The 20,562-nt window shown below is 36.4% G+C and overlaps 1 protein-coding gene across 1 annotated transcript in view; it reads right to left on the bottom strand.

Moving 5' to 3' along the window:
- ANOS1 (anosmin 1) overlaps positions 1-20,562 on the bottom strand; it is a 133,925-nt gene that overhangs the window by 53,521 nt on the left and 59,842 nt on the right. The window contains exons 3-4 of the mRNA XM_048928523.1: positions 7,709-7,771; positions 4,367-4,589 (exon numbers count right to left, since the gene is read on the bottom strand). Coding sequence (XP_048784480.1) covers positions 4,367-4,589; positions 7,709-7,771 — 286 coding nt within the window. The remainder of the gene's footprint in view (positions 1-4,366; positions 4,590-7,708; positions 7,772-20,562) is intronic.

Genomic DNA, 20,562 nt, shown 5'->3' with positions numbered 1-20,562 from the left:
TATTTGTAGCAGTTTGAAGGAGAATACCAAAATCAAATTTGGCATCTTTTGATTAAATCACCGTATCAAGCATTTCCCTAGATAGATATTAGAAGCTCATATATTTAATTGTGCACCATTTTGTCACTTTGGGATATGCTACACACAAGAATTCTATGCTGAAATATAAATCTTATTAAATTATTGTATGTGTTTTATCTTTATATTTATATATTTATATTTCACCATTTCATTGGGGGCCAATAAAAAAACAACTGTATACACTGGTTCAATAAATTGTAATATGAATTTTTCTACTCAGTCCATTATAGATGGCTGGAATAGTGAATCTTATATGACCAAACTACTTTTATGTTTTAAGAGGTCTTCTTCTAAATGTGATTCAATAATTAGCCCCAATTCAATACAAATAGATACTGTCGCTCTTGAAGAAACCTAAAATCAACCTACAGAAAATTCAGTATATAAACCAAGTACCATCACAGTTTAAACCATGCGTATCATTCAACAGTCAGCTGTCTTAGTCTAATATAACTAACATAGATCCTGTCAGTTCTGATTTCTATGTTTCAAAATCCTTCTTTAATTACAATGTACAATAATCCTACAATTTGCATGTTAAGAAAATTCCATCTGCTCTGCATTAGGGGCAGTTGGATTTGCTTGACTGCAAGTAACTCAGCCTTTCTGCTGTCATGTAATTGTGTGCAGATGGATTTCAGCAGCACAAACTAGAGCATCACACAAGTGCATTCTGAAACTTCTGTAGAACCAGCATCACCAATTTCATATCCGGATGTGTAGATCCAATTACTCTTCAGTGTGCTCTTTATTATGCAAATGGCTAACCCTTTCATTGTGCTGGGACAAATTAGTCCTTCAAAGTAGTGTTTGAAGAATTTAAACCACTGATTGCTATATGTGTACAGCACCAAAGCCCATCACCACCAAAAAAAAAAAAAAAAAAAAAAAAAAAAGTACTTAGAAAAGGTGTATTTCAAAACACTCATATGACTCTGTGCTACAAAAAAATACTTGTATACCCTTCTATCATAAGAATCTGTACTTTAAATGTTGATTTTCCAGGAATTCCAAAAGCTTTCATAGAATGGTTTCAGGCAGTAAAAGCCTCATTCATGGCATCAATACAATTTTAAACACAATACAGTTGCTCAAAGACACAAAGATAAGCACCTCTAAAGCTGTGCAAATTTTTTTAAATATGCAATTATTTTTTGTTAACCATGAAAAAACTTTTAAACTATGGATGACAGTTCTGGCTCCAGCTGTCCTATTATGACACTGCCATACCATCCTAGCTTTTAAACATCATGATCTTCTCTTTATAACTCATTTTGCTCATGTCTGCATTTTGGTCTGCTGTAGGAATTACTCCCTAACACATTTCAGACAAAATTAATTAGGCTGGATTAGACAGTACGGACCCTGAAACTCTGATCAAAAGAGATCATGAAAATTTCACTGAAGTTGAGACATTATCACATTGGAGAAACCACTTACTTCTGAAAAGGAAAAAGGTGATGGGTAACTATTCAGCTGTAACCAGATAAGTGTGGAAAAAAAGATACATGTTCATGCCCTTACTTGGAGATGAACATGTGGGTGTTAGACAAAGCCACTGTGATCAAGCATTGGACAATAATTTCTCTTTCTTTTAGTTCTATGGTTTTATATGATCTTATTTCTAAGCAGAGATATTCCTCTCATTTCTATTCATAGAATACCAAGTCAACCTTAGATATTTAGATAGAATTATCTCCAAATAGAAAAAAAAAATTAAGTAGGCAATGGAAAAGCAGAAAAATTTTCTGAAGTCCTTTACTAATTGAGACAACACAAAGGAGGTGGATGAGGCAGATAATAGAAGAGTGAGAGAAAACATTTCGTATCTCCAGCAAAGGCAAAAAAAAAAAATAAAATAAAATTGAAGATTGTGTAACTGAGCACTAATACTACTCCTAACAGAGATGAGAAAAATGTGGTGATACGGACAACTTGATCATTAAAAAAAAAAAAAGGAAAACAAATACAGTTAAACCCAAAAACACTTTCAACATATAACTTTGGTGTAAGCATACTTACCTTGATATCCTTTTAGGATTTGGCTTTTACACTCAGTACTAGAGGGCACGCCCAGTTATATCAGGTATTTTATATCCATTGCAGTAACTTTCATCTCTAGAACTTGATCAACACTGAAACTCTATCAACTTCTGCAGACTCTTAGATTCAATCTGAGTTCACTTTCTAGCTGTGAGTGCTGTCAAAATGGTAAGAATAAGTACTAGATGTGTTCACAGATCTCAGTCATGCTTGCAGAGTTTGCTTTTTAGTGACAGTAAGGTCATTTACCCTTGGAGGAAATGAATAACAAGCCTGTTCAGCTTCTATTTGTTCTTTGTTGCAGAAAGACAAGTTGAAGAGGCTAATTAGCTGAATTCATCAGCTGAGAAGGCAGTACTGTATTGGGTTTGACCTTCCTCTGCAAAAAATATATGTTCTTACAAGAAAGCACCTCCTGCAGATAGGTGATAGAATGCTAGAGAAGGTTAATTCTGCTACTACATAATTAGGCCAAGCAAAAGCAGACTGCGCAGTGTGCAGTTATACAGTGTATGATATTTGTGTCCCCCTCCAAAAAAATGTGTCATCTTGTTTCACTTGTTTCATTTGCTGCTAGTTTTGCTTTCACCTTCTTTGGCTGCCACATTTACTGGAATGCTTTGCAGCATCATTTAGTGATTGTAGAATGTACCCTGCCCATGTAAACCATTAATTACACACGCAATACAAATGCTGAGTTTACTGCTCTGTTCAATAGTCTCAAGAAAATGACAGAAATAAGTAAATAGTCCATTTAAATAATTTTCATTTTAAATGTGGATGAGAGTATATGAATTCCTTATAGTTTGACAGGGATGCTCTGATGTCCCTTGAAAGAAGAATTTCCCTTCTATACTGGAAATGTGGATCACAGTATTGCTTGCCATTCAAACTACTTCAAGTAGTGTTTTGATTCGTTTCATGCTTACTCAAACTCAATGACATCTATATCAAATTTTCTCCACTTATGTAAGTAAATATGACAGTGTTGATGGCCAGTGTTGTACATTCAAACTCAGGATACAAAAGTCAAAGTATATTATTTATGACATGCATTCTCATCAGTAGGGACATTTAAAAACATGCATTAACATTTCGGTTAAAAGAATTAACTTAAAAACAAATCACCATCTCCTTCACATATTTGACTTCCAACATCAAAACAGGCCTGATATTTGTTGTAATCAAACATACGCAAAATCATGATAGCCTGCACTATTTCAGGTACTGTTAGCAGGTTTGTATGCCAGGAAAGGTCAACAACTCTGACCTCATCCAAACATTCATCCTGTGTTTTCAGTGTTGCAAACAACTGGAGATCGGCAGATGGAAATAAGACTGGATTCAGACCTAAGCCTGAAATTTAGTTCAGAGTTCTGCTGATTGCTCTCTCCAGGGAGAGCCCAAGCTATCAGCAGCATACCTGATTAGTATTTATTTTTTATCACTAAAGTAAGAAGAATGGATTTCTAACAAAATGTTCCAACTCCATTTAGCAAGAAAATTTCTTTCACAAATGGTCATTGCTTTGTGTTAGAAGCATGTTTTAAAAGTATTTCATACATAAAGCTTTTTAAAAATAAACATAACAAATTAAAATCTGGAGGTTGTATAAGCATAAATCTTTCCTAAATCTGTATGCTCTTGCTGATGGATGGCAAGGACAGAATCTCAGGACTCCAGACAAATAAAAACTTTCTGAATAATTCATGGTGCCTTAAATTTAAATAATGCAGTAATATATATGTGGGCTTTATCTAGGTTGTTAAGTACACCAACTCCAAATACATTACACTGATTTGTTCTTTGGCTTTGTTACCACACAATTCCTATTCAGTAGTGCTATCTTTTTGGCTCGTAATCATAAATGTCATTTGTGATTAATAGGACTTGAACTATTTATTGTTAAATATTTTCCTGGTGCATTCTCTCTCATCTGCATCAAATTAAGTGAGATTTCACCTAAACTGGCAAGTTTGTTCTGCATAATAGCCATATGCTTACATTCCACAGATTTCCAGATATGGCCTTCGTAAGGCAGAAAAAAACAAATCAGAAACTGGAACAGCATTTTTCTTTGTCTTTCCATGATTTATGCATCCAGTCACACCTCCACAAGAACCTTCCTCCATGTCTTCTCTATACAAATTCCTGTGAAATGAAAGTCCTAGTTCTCTAAGAGATTTTACTATGGTCTGAAGTTATTAGCCCGGTATAAGTACATATTAATAATAATTTCTACCTTTGTACAGGTTCTTGGGAACTTGGCATGTGTGACCACATCCGTTGGAACAGCATTTCTTCACTCCAGAACATTCACTATCAGCTTCACAGCTTTCAACGCAGGCAGCTGCAAAACCACTGGCCTTTTCAGGTGCTGGGCAGTCCCCTTGCTTCACTGACAGGATGTATTTAAGGAATTCACAGCTAGTTAGGCATTCATAATTCTTCTTGGGGAAAAGAGGCTAAAGGAAAAACAACAGAACAAAAGAATTATAAAAAAGTTTTTAAGAGGAAGAAAAAAAAAAAGAAAAAATGTTGTACATTTCCCAAGACCTCCAAAGATAATTTCAGATTTTCATCTTTTGCAAGACTATCCCTGAAGATTTGTATATTCAAGTCCCCTCTAAAAAAGCATTCCAAGTGCACAAACACAAATTCCCTCAAGTATGATCACCATCTTTAATGGAATAAAGCTGTTTACATCTGCCAGATTTCTCTTGTTTTCCTCACATTGCTTAGCTACAAACTTGCTCAATAACAGATTTTTTAAAATCCCAAAACAAAGGGGAAGCAATGGTCAGATGTTTTTTTTTGTTGTTGTTGTTTTGTTTTGTTTTGTTTTTGACTGCTCCACATTCCTCCCTTCTTATTTCATGAACTCTATCCACAATATCTGACACCATGCTAGGAAAATAAGTGAAATCTTGCTTCCTTGCACTGTCTGCACTGAGTTGGTTAAAAGAAGGACATCTTTATTTTCTTGGTAACATAGTAATAATTACTCATAGAACTGGAATAAAATTTCTGATAAAAAGATCAGCAAAAAATACACATCAAAATAGAATCATAGAATCACAGAATCTACTTAGAGTTAGAAGGGACCTTTAAAGGTCATCTAGTCCATCTCCCCTGCAAAAAAAAACTGGGAACAGAGCTTAAATACTTTAAATTAATTAAAGCTCAAATAAATGCTACCTCTCGGAGAAATCAGCTCCTATCTATAGGAGACACTGTTTCAAAGCATATACGTTTTACAGTATGTGCACTACTACTTCAGACATTTGACAATTTTTTTTCCAGCTGTATTAAAAACAGCATCTAGAAGCCCATGGAGAACACTGTGTCCAACACAGGGATTCCACCTCCTCTTTTAGCTGGTGCTTTATTTAGTTTGGTGTATAACCAGATATGGCAGTTCCCTCAAAGAGACCAGTGAAACTGTAGGTAGTTAAATTGCATAACAGGGGTTATCCAAGTTTACAACCTACTCTCCATAAATCCATTCATGTAATTTCTGCAACTTCGTTGCTATCTTCCATATCCAAATTTTACTTTTTTTAATTTATACTGCTTGCAATTAGTGGCAAAATGAGAAATAGTGTTAAGTATAAAGAGGCCCATGTGAGGCCTCCCTGAGTATGTGTCAGTTTATGCTCCAGAATCCAGGAATGTGCCACTAACATACCTCTCACCTATTGTCCTATAGAGTAGTACAAAATTTTTGAATCAAACTCTTCAGCATATATTTTAGTGACACAGTATAACTACTGCAATGACTGCCAAAATAAGCAGTCCCCTTTTCTCTCCTATTCACCCCAGTGTTCCTTGGATATGCACTCATGCTGACCATACCTGATTTCACTGTGTCTTAAGAAACCAGAAGGAAATTAAACTTTTGGAAAACAAAGGAGACAGGCAAAATGTTTCCTTCTCTTCTTCATGTGAAGGTTACTTTAACAGTAGCATACATTACCTAGATAAGGACTTATACACAACAACAGACCATGAGAAATACAAAGCTGAAGTTTTTATACAAAATAAATAAAGATGAATTTATTCTCAAAGTTTAGTTTTCTCAAATGAAAACAGTCTGTCTTAATACATTCAGATAACGTCTAAGGAGCTTACATGAGCTTGAAAGAAAGAAAGGAAAATGATCTGTGTGTGTGTCAAGCAAATTTCAAATCCTAAAACATCACAAATTTGCAGCTACTTAATTAAAAACTTTACAGCTCCCTGAGGCATAATACATCCTCAAGGCTTCTCTTCCTCACCCTATTTCACAGCTCATTTTTCAGTTAGCTGCTAAATGTGCTGCTCTTCATTACTGGCCTTTGAAGTTCTAAATTTAGTTTCAACCACAAAACACTAATCAAAGAAGGATGCTCACTGTTTTTAACTACAATAGAACAGTGTTCTACAAATGTTTTCCTTTTAAACCAAATTTATACATTTTTACATCCATATCTGGAAACAGCCTGAGTAGGAAGTGATATATGAGGATGACATAAATTACACACGCTAAAACTGCTTTATTACACTTCTCCAGAATTTTGTTATATAAGGAAGCAGCAACTGATTCCAGTGAAAGAACTTGATTTTAATGAGAAATTTTTATTTGTTCTTCTAATATAACTAAATAGATTAGCATTCTTTTGATCCTTACTTACATGTAGCTATTTGGATTTAAAATTTACATTTTTAGTTGAAATGACAACATTTCCTAATCAAGATATTTAAAACTGTTTAAACAAGACGTGTTGTTCCATCTGCAAAAGAGCATTCACAGTGATGAAGAAGATGATAAATCAATCAGTTCAGTATATCAGTTAAGGTCAATTCTGTTTTTATAAGACAAGCTGAAAATCTTAATAAATGCACACTTTAATTGATTTGAATAAAGATATATCTATATAATAAAGCAACCTTCTACTGAGCTGGTGTTTTACTTTGTACTAAAAGCCAGTTAAGGTTGCTTCAAAACCAACCCAACTATCTCCCATTTTGTACTAGTTTAACTGATCTATGCTTGTTTATTTACAAGGTTATTCTGAAATGCTGTGCAGAAACAGTTTCCTTCAGAAAAGACTTGTTTCTGAATAATTATGAATTTTGATGCCTTTCTGCTGAATCCAGGTAAAATCAGACTGATCTTCGCAAATGAAATGCCATCCTTTTTCCTAGCTATCTTGCACAAGGATTTTCACATTTGTGATGTTTTTATCCTTAAAAAAAAAAGAAAAAAAAAAAAACAACCCTTTTCTTAAACATGTCCAGAAAAGGGAAAAGGTATGTGGGAGAAATAAAGGAGGTATTTAACAGCACCTTCTCAGAGATATTACGTGAGTGTAACCAATCAGTGCTTCAAACTTCAAGATCATTTAGTCAGGAAAAAAAAAACCTTTTTTTTTTCCCTCAGACATATTATGGCTACATCATTACAAGTGTCCATAAAAACGAAAGAAAATGCTATAAACATCCCATGTTTGTTAGCTGTCTCCTTAAAGCTCACACCTCTAGTAGTGTAAGTGAAAGAGGCAGCTGGAAGTAAGTGAGAAAGAATGCCCTTGGGCTGACATACCTCACAGAAGCTTTGGCAATGGTTTTTCTTCAAGTCCCAGGATTCTTTGCAGGGCTCCAGGCACTAGGAAGAGTCAAGAGGGGAAAGTGTCAAGAAGAGAAAGAAATAAACATCTACAAATGACCCCAGTTTGTTCTCTGATTGTTTGTGTGGCCCATAGGAAGTTAATAACAGGCTTTAAAAATCCACTTCTCCTGAGGATAAGATTGTGTCATTGAGTCATGGTGTCAGAGCAAGGGCATGCCAAACTCTGTTGAGATTACAAGAAACATTTTCAGTGCTTCTTACAGTACAAGACAATTGCTCTTCTTATTTATATGCCATCCTATTTTCCGCATTACTGAGTCTAGGTCCTAATAACATTTAACATCATGCCATTGGATCACAAAGCAATGTCAAGAGTACTACTCTAAACTACAAAAACTTAAATCTTCTCCTTTCTGATCAGCCTAAAGATTAGATGGGGACATTGTCTTCCCATGGGAGAAACTATTTCAGCAAGCTATAGAGTAAACTCAGCAGAGATTTAGCCTCTATTCCTGTATAAATAATGTTCACTGGTCTGTTAGCAAAATCACTTTATTTCAAGTACCACATTATCATTTTTTCACCTTCAGTCTCTACTACAATGGATATATAGAGTTCAGATTCAAACACTGCAAATCTGAGATTCAAACTCTAAAACCTGAGTCAAACTTCTCAACATAAAAAAAACTTACTGCAGCTGAAACATAAATTTAAACTTCCATCCAGTTAAGTAAACGATCTTGTGAAAAAAAAAAAAGCATTGTTATTGTTGGAAGTTAGTAGCATTTGTTATTTCTGGTAATACTTGAAAGATAATTACCACACCAAAAGGAAAGGCCTATGACATGCAATTCTTAGAATCTGACACGTGTTCGTATTATTTATTTCTCTTATACATAGTATTAAACTGGAAGTATTTACATTTTTGTTAATCAAAAACAAATACAAACACATACACACTATATTTCAGAACAGCTATTCTCTTATATCATTAATGCGCTAAAAACATCAGTTTTAAGAAGATAAACATTTTTCTTTCTAGTGACAAAGTCTAAAAACATAAAACCAATAGTCATACAGGTTACATAGTTTACAAATGCAAAATACATTTTCTCTCTGCTCTATGTACAGGTATAGACCAGTGACATGTGGTGTCCTGCAGTAGTCTATCATGGGACTGATGCTCTTCAACATCATTACCAATAACACAGATGGTGGAATTAAGCGCACCATCAGTAAGGTACAACTCGGCTTGGCCAATACCAGGCTGAGTGGTGCAGCTGTTACAATAAAAGGAAGAGATACAATCTAAAGGGACCGGGACAAGCTTGAGAAGTGGGCCCATGAGAACCCAATGAGATTAAATAAAGCCAAGCGTACTTGGGTCAGGGCAATCCCAATATGTGTACAGACTGGGAGAAGAATTCCTTGAGAGCAGCCCTACAGAGAAGAACTTGGGTGTTCTGGTGAAAATTTGGACAAGAACCAGCAGTGTGCACATGCAGCCCAGAAGGCCATCTGTATCCTGGGCTGTATGAAAAGAGGGATGGCCACTAGGGCAAGGAAGGTGATTGTCTCCCTCTGCTTTGCCCTTGTGAGGTCCCATCTGGAGTACTGCATCCAGGTTTGGGGCCCTAGCAGAAGAAAGATATGGAGTTGCTGGAATGGGTCCAGTGGAGGGCCACAAGAATTATCAGTGCCAGAGCACCTCTCCTATGAAAAAAGGTAGAGGGAGCTGGGCTTGTTTAGCATGGAGAAAAAAAGGCTCTAGTAAGACCTCAGTGTATAAGGGTTCTTTGGGTAGACAGTGATAGGACAAGAGGAAATGGTTTTAAACTAATGGAGGGAAGTTTTTTATTAGAAGTCAGGGAAAGTTTTACACTGAGAGAGAGGTGAAGTGATGGAACAAGTTGCCCAGAGAGGTTGTAGATGCCCCATATTCAAAGCCAGGTTGAATGGGGCTCAGGGGCTACCTGATTATCATGGCTTTGTGATTTATTATCGATATTCCACATCATAACATCATGCAGTGTACTGGCAGTTAAAGAGTTAATGCTGCAGCTTCAGTCCTGGAAGAGAAGAATGAATCACAGCTTCCAGAAGACTTTGTTTTTTCATTTCCATCTTGTGGGGAGAGGGAAAAATAAAACTGACTGGAAGTCATAAGGCTATCTCTTTTTGCTCTCTGGTGGAAAGAGTAAGAATTTTGGTTTTCAGAAAACTCTCTCATTTACTTGATTTATTAGATTCAATCCTAGCTAACTTGTATTTTCACTATTATAATCAGTAAACTAAGTTTGTTTTCCTTCTCAGATCACTGCCACTGTTTTTTTTCCCTTTCATTCCATTTCCCTCCTTTTTGGGCCAGTGGGTCTGCTGTCCCTGTCACAGACACTGATCTAGTACTTGATCTAGTAGTTTGCTTCCCTGTCTGCAGAAGGGGACGTTGGAACTTGATGATCCTTGAGGTCTTCCTTGAGGGAGGTGATTGTCCCCCTCTACTCTGCTCTTGTGAGGCCCCATCTGGAGTACTGCATCCAGGTCTGGAGCCCCCAGTACAAGAAAGACAGGGAGCTGCTGGGAAGGGTCCAGAGAAGGGGCACGAAGATGATCAGGGGACTGGAGCACCTCCCGTATGAAGACAGGAGGAGGGCGCTGGGCTTGTTCAGCCTGGAGAAGAGAAGGCTGTGAGGTGACCTCATTGCAGCATTTCAATACCTAAAGGGAGCCTACAAACAGGAGGGAGAATCAACTCTTTGAAAGGGTTGATAACTGCAGGACAAGGGGAAATGGTTTTAAGTTGAGGGAGGGGAAGATTTAGGTTGGATGTCAGGGGGAAATTCTTTACAGAGAAAGTGGTGAGGTGCTGGAACAGGCTGCCCAGAGAGGCTGTGGATGCCCCATCCCTGGAAGTGTTCAAGGCCAGACTGGATGGGGCCCTGGGCAGCCTGGTCTAGTATTGAATGTGGAGGTTGGTGGCCCTGCCTGTGGCAGGGGGATTGGAGATTCATGATCCTTCAGGTCTCTTCCAACACTGGCCATTCTGAGATTCTGTGATTCTGTGTGTCCCTTCCAACCCAAGCCATCCTATGATTCTGTTCTATGATTCTATAATTATAGTAATGAGGGAGACTGACTTCTTACACGGTTTGATAGTGACTGGACAAGGGGGAATGGTTTTAAACTAAAAGAAGGAGATTCAGATTAGATGTTAGGGGGAAAATTTTCACTGAGATGGTGGTAAAGCACTGGAACAGTTGCCCAGAAAAGTTGTAGATGCCCCATCCCTGGAGGCCAGGTTGGATGAGGACCAGGGCAACTTGATCTAGTGGTTGGCCACCCTGCCAGAGCATGAGGGCTGGAACTAGATGGTCTTTAAGGTCCCTTCCAACCCAAGCCATTCTATGATTCTACAAATACACATAGTGGTATTTTAGACCCAACTTTTAGCTCTTCAAAATTCACAATGTACTATACACAAAGTAATTAGAAGGATACATTATAAAATGACACTGAAGTCAGTAAGTTTAATTAATTCTGGAGTATTGTTTGTCTTGCAGCAGTTATTGTACATTTGAGCGCCATTCCATCATCATTACAATTTTACAGCTCTTCTAATTGTCTGATAGATTTAATACCAATCTACAGAGATATAAGCGGTGTAAAAATAGAATGGGCAACATTTTGATCATGCTGGGACTCTATCAGTATTTCCCAGGGCTTGTCACGATTTTCATACTCTTACCTTCTCCTAATTCTTTTTTCACAGCTATGCAGCCACACTGACTGTATCCAAATCAGTATATCCACAATCTTGCCACAAGTTTGAGATGAGAATCAGGCACAAGTTCATGCTAAACTGCATTGTTGGACTACCCTCCTTGCAGGCTGTGGAGCAAAATGTTCAGCATGCCTGGAAGGAAACATCAAAATGCTGTGCACTTTAGGGGAACTGTTCTATTTGTTTCTACAACAATGTCTTTATCTACAGTGTAAGCAGGCTTCAGTGTTCGGTGTTTTGACTGACTGCTGCTTTGTTCAGTAAACAGGTAGGACTGCCCAAGATATTCGCCTGGAGTCCAGCACCTCCTGGTTTTTTGAATGGCACAACTGATGTGCACCTCAGCTCAGACATTCCAAAGGGAAGTCGTACAAAATAAACAAGACCTGAACGGTATCCTGCCATCTGACTGTTCTCAGAATATTCTGATAATGCATCTATCCATAAGGCCTTCATTGTAAGATTAGTAAGTGCTGATTAGAGGATACACCTAATTACATATAAACAAAAAATCTTTCATATTTGCTTCACATTCCTGTTACATGAAGTCTCCTCAGAGCACTGGACTTAGCCTAGCACCGTGAGCTGATCCATACACCAATTGCCCAGCTTCAGTGGAGCTGTGTCATTCTGTAAGTTGAGAAGAGCTGCTACCAGACACCAATGTTGTCAGAAACCCTGCACTAGGATCATTTGGAACAAAGAGGAAAGAAGAGGAAAACAAAATAGAACAGAACAGTTGAAAGGAATCTACAAAGATCACCAAGTCCAATTGCCTATTCACTTTAGGGATAGCCAAAGGTTAAAGCATATTTATGAGGGCATTACCCAGCTGCCTCTTGAACACTGATAGGCATGGGGGATTGATCACCTCTCTAGAAAGCCCGTTTCATTGTTAGACCACTCTTACAGTAAAGAAATTTCTCCTAATGTCCAGTCTGAACCCCCTCTGGTGCACTCTTCTGTAGTTCCCTTGCAGTGTATCTCCTGTACCCAGGAGAAGAGCCCAGCACCTTCCACTCCTCTTCCTTTCCTCAGGGAGCTGCAGAGAGCAAGGAGGTCACCTCTCTGCTTTCTCCATACTAGACATTTCAGGTGCCCTTGGCTCCTCACAGTACATGCCTTCCATCCCTTTTGTTGCTCTCAACTGGGTGTTTTCAAGGACCTTAACACCCCTGTTATATTGTAGAGCCTAGAACCGCTGCACATGATGTTCAAGGTTAGGCTGCACCAGTGCCAAACATAATGAGAATTACCTCTTTTGACCTGCTGAAGAACATACATTTTCAGTGCTCTGCATCATACTGAAGCAAAACATTTCTTCCTCTACTATGGATCTGCGTCATTTTTAGCCCACCTAGCCACAGCATGCACTAAGATGAATATTGAGAACACATTGACAGTTTTTTTTGACAGGTAGTTGTCACTGCACAGTAAAAATTCATCTTAAAATACAAAATTGGGGTATTACTTTTCTAATATCTAATGTAATTCAGCAAAGACCTAACCCAAAGCTCCCCTGGAATATAACAAGAAATAATAGGAGTTATTTCTCTCTTGCACATGGGCTATGGCATTCCTCAGAAGATAATGGGTGTAAGCCACGCTCACCTTGATAGGCCAAATCCTCCTAAAGCACCTGTACCTGGAGGTCCAGGCTTGCATTCTGCATTCAGACCACTGCTAAACAAGAGCAGCAAGTGATAGGAGCAGACCTAAGAACTCACTATTGGTCAACCTTCAAAATCTGTCCGTGCACATAAGCACATACACATACACATACATATATCATTATTACTATAGATCAGTTAATAATCAGTCTCCTAAGGACCTGTCAAATCACAAAGACAAATTCTATAAAAAAATGTGTTCTTACTATAAGGCATTGAGTGGAGAACATTCTTGGAATCAAGGATTTAACAAAAGCCAAAGGAGATTACACTGTTCAACACCTTTACAGAGAAACTCTTTGTGATAGGTACTCTTAAACATATGACTGCACTCAACAGAATGAAAAAAATATTTTCCATTTGTACATCTCAACAAAGTAATAGTAAACACAGTGCAAAACATAAATGCAAGAGTTCCTGACATGTTTTTGTTTTGTTTTGTTTTGCCCATATCTATTAGGCATAAAAGTTGTTACTTTCTGTGTTTCAAAAAGTAGAATTTTAAGTTGTCTAAAGAACATTTTTTGACTGTTTCAAGACAATATAAACACACTTGAAAATTTATCCAGTCCAAGTCCACTCATAGCACATTAATCTGGTAGAACAATAATAGATATTAGAATTGCCATATAATAGAACATACCTCCTTTTGAGGCAACTACTTTTCTTCTTATGAATCATGTGATATAGGATTTGCTTACTAAAAATATTTTGCATGATACAATGGAAAAGAAGTATCAGTAATACTTCAAATTAGGAAAGAAAGACACATGAATTAAAAATAAAATTAAAAAAAAAAAAGCAAGAAACAGTCTCACTTGTTTCCCAACAGTAGTACTCACACATTCCCTTCCTAGACGACGCATACCTCATTTATTGATGCTAACAAGAAATACCATTCCTTTTATTACTATTTGAATTGAAGTCCAAATTAGATTATCAAATTCCAGCACGGCAACACTTGACATGAGTCAGCCATAGTACTTCTGTACTTAAAAGGATATTTTGTAATTCTGTATGCTATTCCCATAAGGAAATAATTCAGCAGAATAGGAAAATATATTATTACCCATAAAAGCATGTAAGAATCACAACTCTTCAACAGTTTGCAATGTAACTTAAGAAAAGTATCCTGAGATGAGACCAAAGATGTAATCTGAAGGAGTGTGCCTCCATACCTTTGGAATATACATATGTTTTATAAAATCACTTTTCAAAAGTTTACTTATACATTTTTTTCTTAATTTCCCATAAAAATGAATTTCCTCATAAATCTAAGGTAGGTGTTTTCTTTCTATGGACTTGAAACACCATACTTGAATTCTGCAAACTGAAATGAAGAAATAAATCTTTCATTATGAAACTAGAGTTAGAAATATCAATTTAAAGATTCTTGTTTGTTCTGCTTTGCTGTATTTTATTTTTACCTCCAGTTTAAATCTTTGATCAGTGTTAGAACACACAGCTGTGACCCTATTTCACAATGAATATTGCAAAATGAAAAACTTGGGTAGATAGGTACGCAACAAGAATTTCAGGCACTTGCAGTGAGAATTCCTGCAGAGATTGGTAGGTGAATCCAATTCATGGTGCAAAAAAACATAAATTTTCTCATTTCCAATCTGGATCATTCTCAGAGGTCTCCAAAAGCCATGCTTTATGATTTGGTTGATTCTGAGACTGCATTCATGGTATTAGAATATCAAACTCAAGTTTGTGAACGCCTCTATTGGTCATTAGGTGCCTGCTATGAGTCACTTGGCTCTCAGGTGCTTGTATATCCTATCAGATCAGGACTCCTCTACACATCTATCTTATCACAGAATCACCAAGGTTGGAAAAGACCTTCAAAATCATCCAGTCCAACCATCCACCTATCACCAATAGTACTCACTAAACCACATCCCTCAACACAAAATCCAAATGTTTCTTGAACACCTCCAGGGTTGGTGACCACCACCTCCCTGGGCAGCCCATTCCACTGCCTGACCACTCTTTCAGAAAAGTAATATTTCCTGACGTACAGCCTAAATCTCCACTGGCACAGCTTGAAGCCATTCCCTCTTGTCCTATCACCAGTTACATGAGAGAAGAGGCCGACCCCCAGCTCACTACAATCTCCCTTCAGGTAGTTATAGAAAGCAATAAGGTCTCCCCTGAGCCTCCTCTCCTCCAATTTCTCTCTTCTTTTATTTAAAACAATCTGCTAGAAGCAGAGATGTACTAATTTTTTGGTTGGTTCCTCATCCCCAAAAAAATCCATAAGCCCAAAGAGGAATGTTCAATTTCAGAATACGCAGCTGTCATATTATCTTGTATGTTGATACATGCTGGTCAAGAAGCCTCTGAGCATTTTCTAAGATCCATTTCAAGCTGAACCTGTCTATTGCTCCTCTGTGTCTTTGCCTCCCCTCCTCTATCAGTACACTGAGCCACTGGAACACTGGTCATCAGCTTTCTAGAAACTTAGTGTTTTAGCTTCTAAAACTCAGTTACACTTAATATAGACAAGAAGAGGCTTAAGTATCTTTAAAACTCTGAGACCCTAGGAGGAACAACTGTGAAAGCTATTCTTTTGTGTAAAATACCAGCTTCATATGACTACCTGGAGTTACTCTCTGTTAAAGAGATTCTCATGAGAATTACACGAGTAATATATTTTTCCTTGTAACTGAACAACAAATGAGTTAAATGATAGAGAAAGGTTCCCTGTCTGTGTTGCCTATTTTCCACTACCATAGGTCACTGAGCATCACGATTTGGTGAAAAGGAGTGATTTTGTATTCAAGGATCAAGTCTTAATTAAATTAGTTACAGTTAGGGTCATTCAATGATATTATCAAGTACACTGGGAACCCAGCTGATATGGTCTGAAAGTATTGCTAATCAAAGAGCTGGTTTTCAATGAAAACCAGGTTTCATGCTGACCTCATATAGAACTATTTAGCATTGAAGTAATAGGGGTTAAGTTGTGAGAACACAGCATTTTATGTTGAGTGCTAATATCAAGAAGTAGGAGGCAATACTAGCCTTACTCGAGGAGAAAGAGAGATGTACTTCCTGGTAGCATTTTTTAGATCTACTAAGAAAACACTAGCAAAAGCTGTACAACAGAGATCCAAAACACATCATTAAATATATATTATTTTTAATAATTCTTAGCTAATAAGATAAAGTATACAATCTCCAAGAGGAATACTGAACTTACAACACATCAACTGCTTTAGCTAATTAATTTATTTAGTTAATTTAACAAAAAGATGGTAAAGTACCTATATTCCTAAAATATGCTAAATATAAACCTACATGGTAAAAATCTATCTGGCATCTTGAAATTGAATCTCAAAAGATATGAACAACACTCACTCACTTATTCATCTCAGAATGGTATTAAAACTGAAATATTTTTAATTACATTTCTAAACACCATTAAACAATTTTAATTCCAAGCACTGTGCTGTAAATAAATGTAAATTATCTCTGCATATAGCATTATCACTGTCACAGAAGAGATTGCCAAAATCTCTAGTTCACCAAACTATGCAGAATGTGAGTTACAGATCTTCCAATTACAAATTTTGAAGGCCTAGAAAAAAAACAGAATAGTCAAAATAATATGAAAATAAGAGAATGACAGTATCCTTTAAGCTGGCTCTTGCTATTTGAATACACAGGTAGACGAAACTATGAGTTTGTCTCTACTTGGCTTTTTAGAAGGCATAGGCATAAAGTTATTGAATCAAACTATTGTTTTTTATGTGTAACTATCTTCTCCCTGAAGAGTGAACTACTCATTTGTACTCTGCCATTTCACTGCAGAGTGGGACATTTACAAGAAAGTTAACTGGCAACAAAGTTTTGCAGAGCTTTTTAAACCGCTGTGGCAAACAGTTGCATTTGATACGTATTTATTTTACTCGGGAGTGGTGGCACTAAAAGCACACACAGAGACAGGCATTACTGCTCTCCCCTGATAAACAAACCATGCAAATCAATAGATATGGAACAGGTAATATTCAGAAATGGAATTGTTGGATATCTAACAGACTGGAGCTTGAAATAATCACTTCCTTTTGTTTTAATTGCCCACTTCATTTCAGTAGAAAGCATGGGGGATACCAATTCACAACTTCAAAGCTCCATGTGCTCCAATATCCTGAATAAGAGCAATAGAAATACCAAGACCCTTGCCAAGAATGACAGATCAAATTTTTGGAAAGTGCATGTAGCCTTTACTGTAAATTCCCAGAATTTAACAGAAACTGATAGCTACCAGAAAAGTTTTACATACACTGAAGGTGAGAATCATTGAACATGCTTACAACAAAAGAACAGCTTTGACATAAAATATTTGGAAAGTAAGCTACTACTTTGGGAAAAAAAAAAAAAAAAAAAAAAAAAAAAAAAAGAATTCATCTTATTGTACTTAAGCTGAAATGCAGCAGTTTGAACCCTTATCCTTTCAGAGTGAAAATAACTTTTAGCATTAATAGCTTACTTTTTATCTCTATGATTTAGTTGTCCAGTATGCCAAATTTTGCCAGAAAAACTGTTTGCTTGAAAGGACAGAAGAACAATCCTAAGACATTTTTCGTATCTCTATTCTTTGTTATCAAATAAACAAAATCATGGCTATTTATGTCAACAGAGAATTGGCTCCCAAACGTTAGGGTTTATTCCTGATGTTTTTTACAGACTTTTTATACCAGCAAAAGAAATCAGGACATACATTCCTCCTTTTCCGTACCTCATAGCCTAGAGTCTAAGGCACATAGATAAACAGATAAATAAATAACATTGAGTTACTCTGTATGACTTTGAAACACATAATTGAATCTCAACCCACCTACATTTAAGATAAATCCCTGAAATATAATGGATCTGATGGAACTTCCTGATGTTTTACTTGTCAAGATAAAAGGCATTAGTGATGGCAAAATGCTACGAAGTAGGAAGTGAAGGAGCTCTCTTGTGCACACCTGAACTATATACTGTGTCAAAGTGCACAAATTATTTTATATCAAATGAAGAGAGATCACTGAAAATGGTTAAGAAGGACTTCTGCATTGACTTCTTTCTAGTAGTGATAATTGCTTTAATTGCTGAGAGTCTTCCACACTTTGCACTATTTCTTCGGAATGGAATTCTGCAGTAGTGTCATTACTATAATATAGTCAATCATGTATTTAACTACGATGAATTAATGAATTTAAAACACAATAGCAGTTTTACTTTATTGGCTGAACTTCCATATTTCAGGCTGCAGTACTGTGGTACAGTTTACATCTGTTATGTTTGTATATTTTGCACGTGTGTCTCAGATTAGTCATGTCAACTTATTCTACTTCTAAAGCTCCTCTAAGACTGCACCTATAACATAGAGAGTAAGCAACATGACAGAAACTGTTTTCTTCTGTCCTTAGTTTCTAGATTCCTGTTTCCTGCCCCACTTATTTGAAGAATGCATCTATAAAAATACCCTGAACAAGTATGCATAAAAATAGAGATCAGCAAAATGCAATGACTTTTCCCTCCCAGTGATTAGAATGGTGGATAGGCCATTATAATTTGTTTCTAGCAGTAGGTACACAGAATGGATGATGAGTTAGTCTATAAGAAGCCCATCTTGTATTCCAGTGTAATTTCTTATACTGTCTTTTTAATTTCCTAATGATTGACTATTTGCTTTAGTGATTACATAATGCTTACAAAATAAAAGTGATCATAAATGTTTTGACATTTTAGACAAGCACATAGTTTTCATTGAGAAAACGTAATTCTTCTAATTCCTAACAGACAAGGGAAAACCTCTTCAAGCTGGCACTTTCCCCTACCAATCTGTTAGAAGACAGCTTCAGATAACCACACACAGTCTTGCTATAAACACCATCTTGCCATGGAACTTGGAGTGCCTGTCATATCAGCATGACTCTCCAAGCACAGTCAAGCTGTTTTTGTTTTTTTTTCTGTTGCTGTTTTATAAATCACTTAAACTAGTGAACTCTTCAGATAACAGATGACTCTCCTTATACATCACCCTGCAATTTCACACATACATTTCTGAATGAAAAAGCCACAAAATGTTCTTTTTGCTTTATCTATCACAGTATTATGGTTTTATAGACCACCTAACACTCAGAGACTAAGAAAAAAAAAAAAAAAAAGGACTGGGAGGGGGGCTCTTTGTCTAAACTGCTACTTTGTTTCTCTTCTCTGGCTTTCTATTTCCCTCCCAGCACTACCATCACCATCAGAAACGACATATTCTGCATTACTAAACAGAAAGAGCCGTAGGGCTTTTCACTTCTAATTTCACGCCATAATAAAATGCAGTGGTTGTTTCACTGGGGGACCTGAAAAGCCTGTCTTTGTGAGGCTTGTTTGATGGTCAGGTTAAGCATCACATTCTGGCAGCAGGCATCTGTGCCTGCCTCTTCATGCAGTTAGAGCAAAGGGAAAGGAAAAGGAACAGAAAAAGAAAAGGAGGTTGTCTTGGGAAAATAAATAAATAAATAAGTAAATAATAATGCCCCTACTCTGAAGCAAGCAATTTACATTACACAGCTATTGCTTGGTCTAAGCATTTTTAAACATATCTCTTTGTCCATCACGTTGACAGATGGATAAATCTAATGACAGTAAGTTTAGAAAGTTTTCAGTGTATCCAGTTAGAACTGTTGCTTTAACAGGAAAAAATATATAGACTTGAAGTAGACTTTGTGTGGATAAGCAGAAGGAAAAAACAATATAGTACTTCTAAAAATAACAGAATCATGCATTACAGAAATATAGCTTCCTTCTACAGAAAACAGAAATTAAAATTCTGTTAATTTTAAGTAGAACAGGAATTTTAAAAAGCAAGATGTAACAGTAAACTCTGAAGTCTTCTACACTTACCTTGACTTTTTCCAAATATATTCTCACTAGATAAAGAAGGCTTTCCTGTCCTATGTTTAGATTCCCTTTTGTAACCATTGTATTTTTTTTGTAAAAAGAGATAATGTGATTCTTTCTCTCAATAATCTCTTCACTCATCTTAACACAGTCTACTGAAAAAAAATAAAATGGTTAAAATTCCATCAGTTTACATAACAATTCATAAAATAAACTGCTACATAATACTTTAAAAAGCTAGGTAGTTTCACATATTATCTGCTAAAAAAAAAAAAAAAAAAGATTGTGATGTAAATAATAAAGTGCCTGAATACCTCAGGAAAATTCAAACTAAATGACCTAAAATTGCTATCTTGCTTAAAAGGGATTTCTTTCAAAGGCTATTAAATAAATGACTTCCTTGCTATTACTTTTCAATATATTTTGCACATTAGCAAGGAAGACAATATTTTCATGCTAAATTTCTTAGTTAGTCTTCTAAA

This window comes from Lagopus muta, chromosome 1 (assembly GCF_023343835.1).
Source record: "Lagopus muta isolate bLagMut1 chromosome 1, bLagMut1 primary, whole genome shotgun sequence".
Classification (NCBI taxonomy): domain Eukaryota; kingdom Metazoa; phylum Chordata; class Aves; order Galliformes; family Phasianidae; genus Lagopus; species Lagopus muta.
The sequence above is the reverse complement of the archived record's forward strand: the minus strand, read 5'-3'. Positions and strand labels throughout refer to the sequence as shown.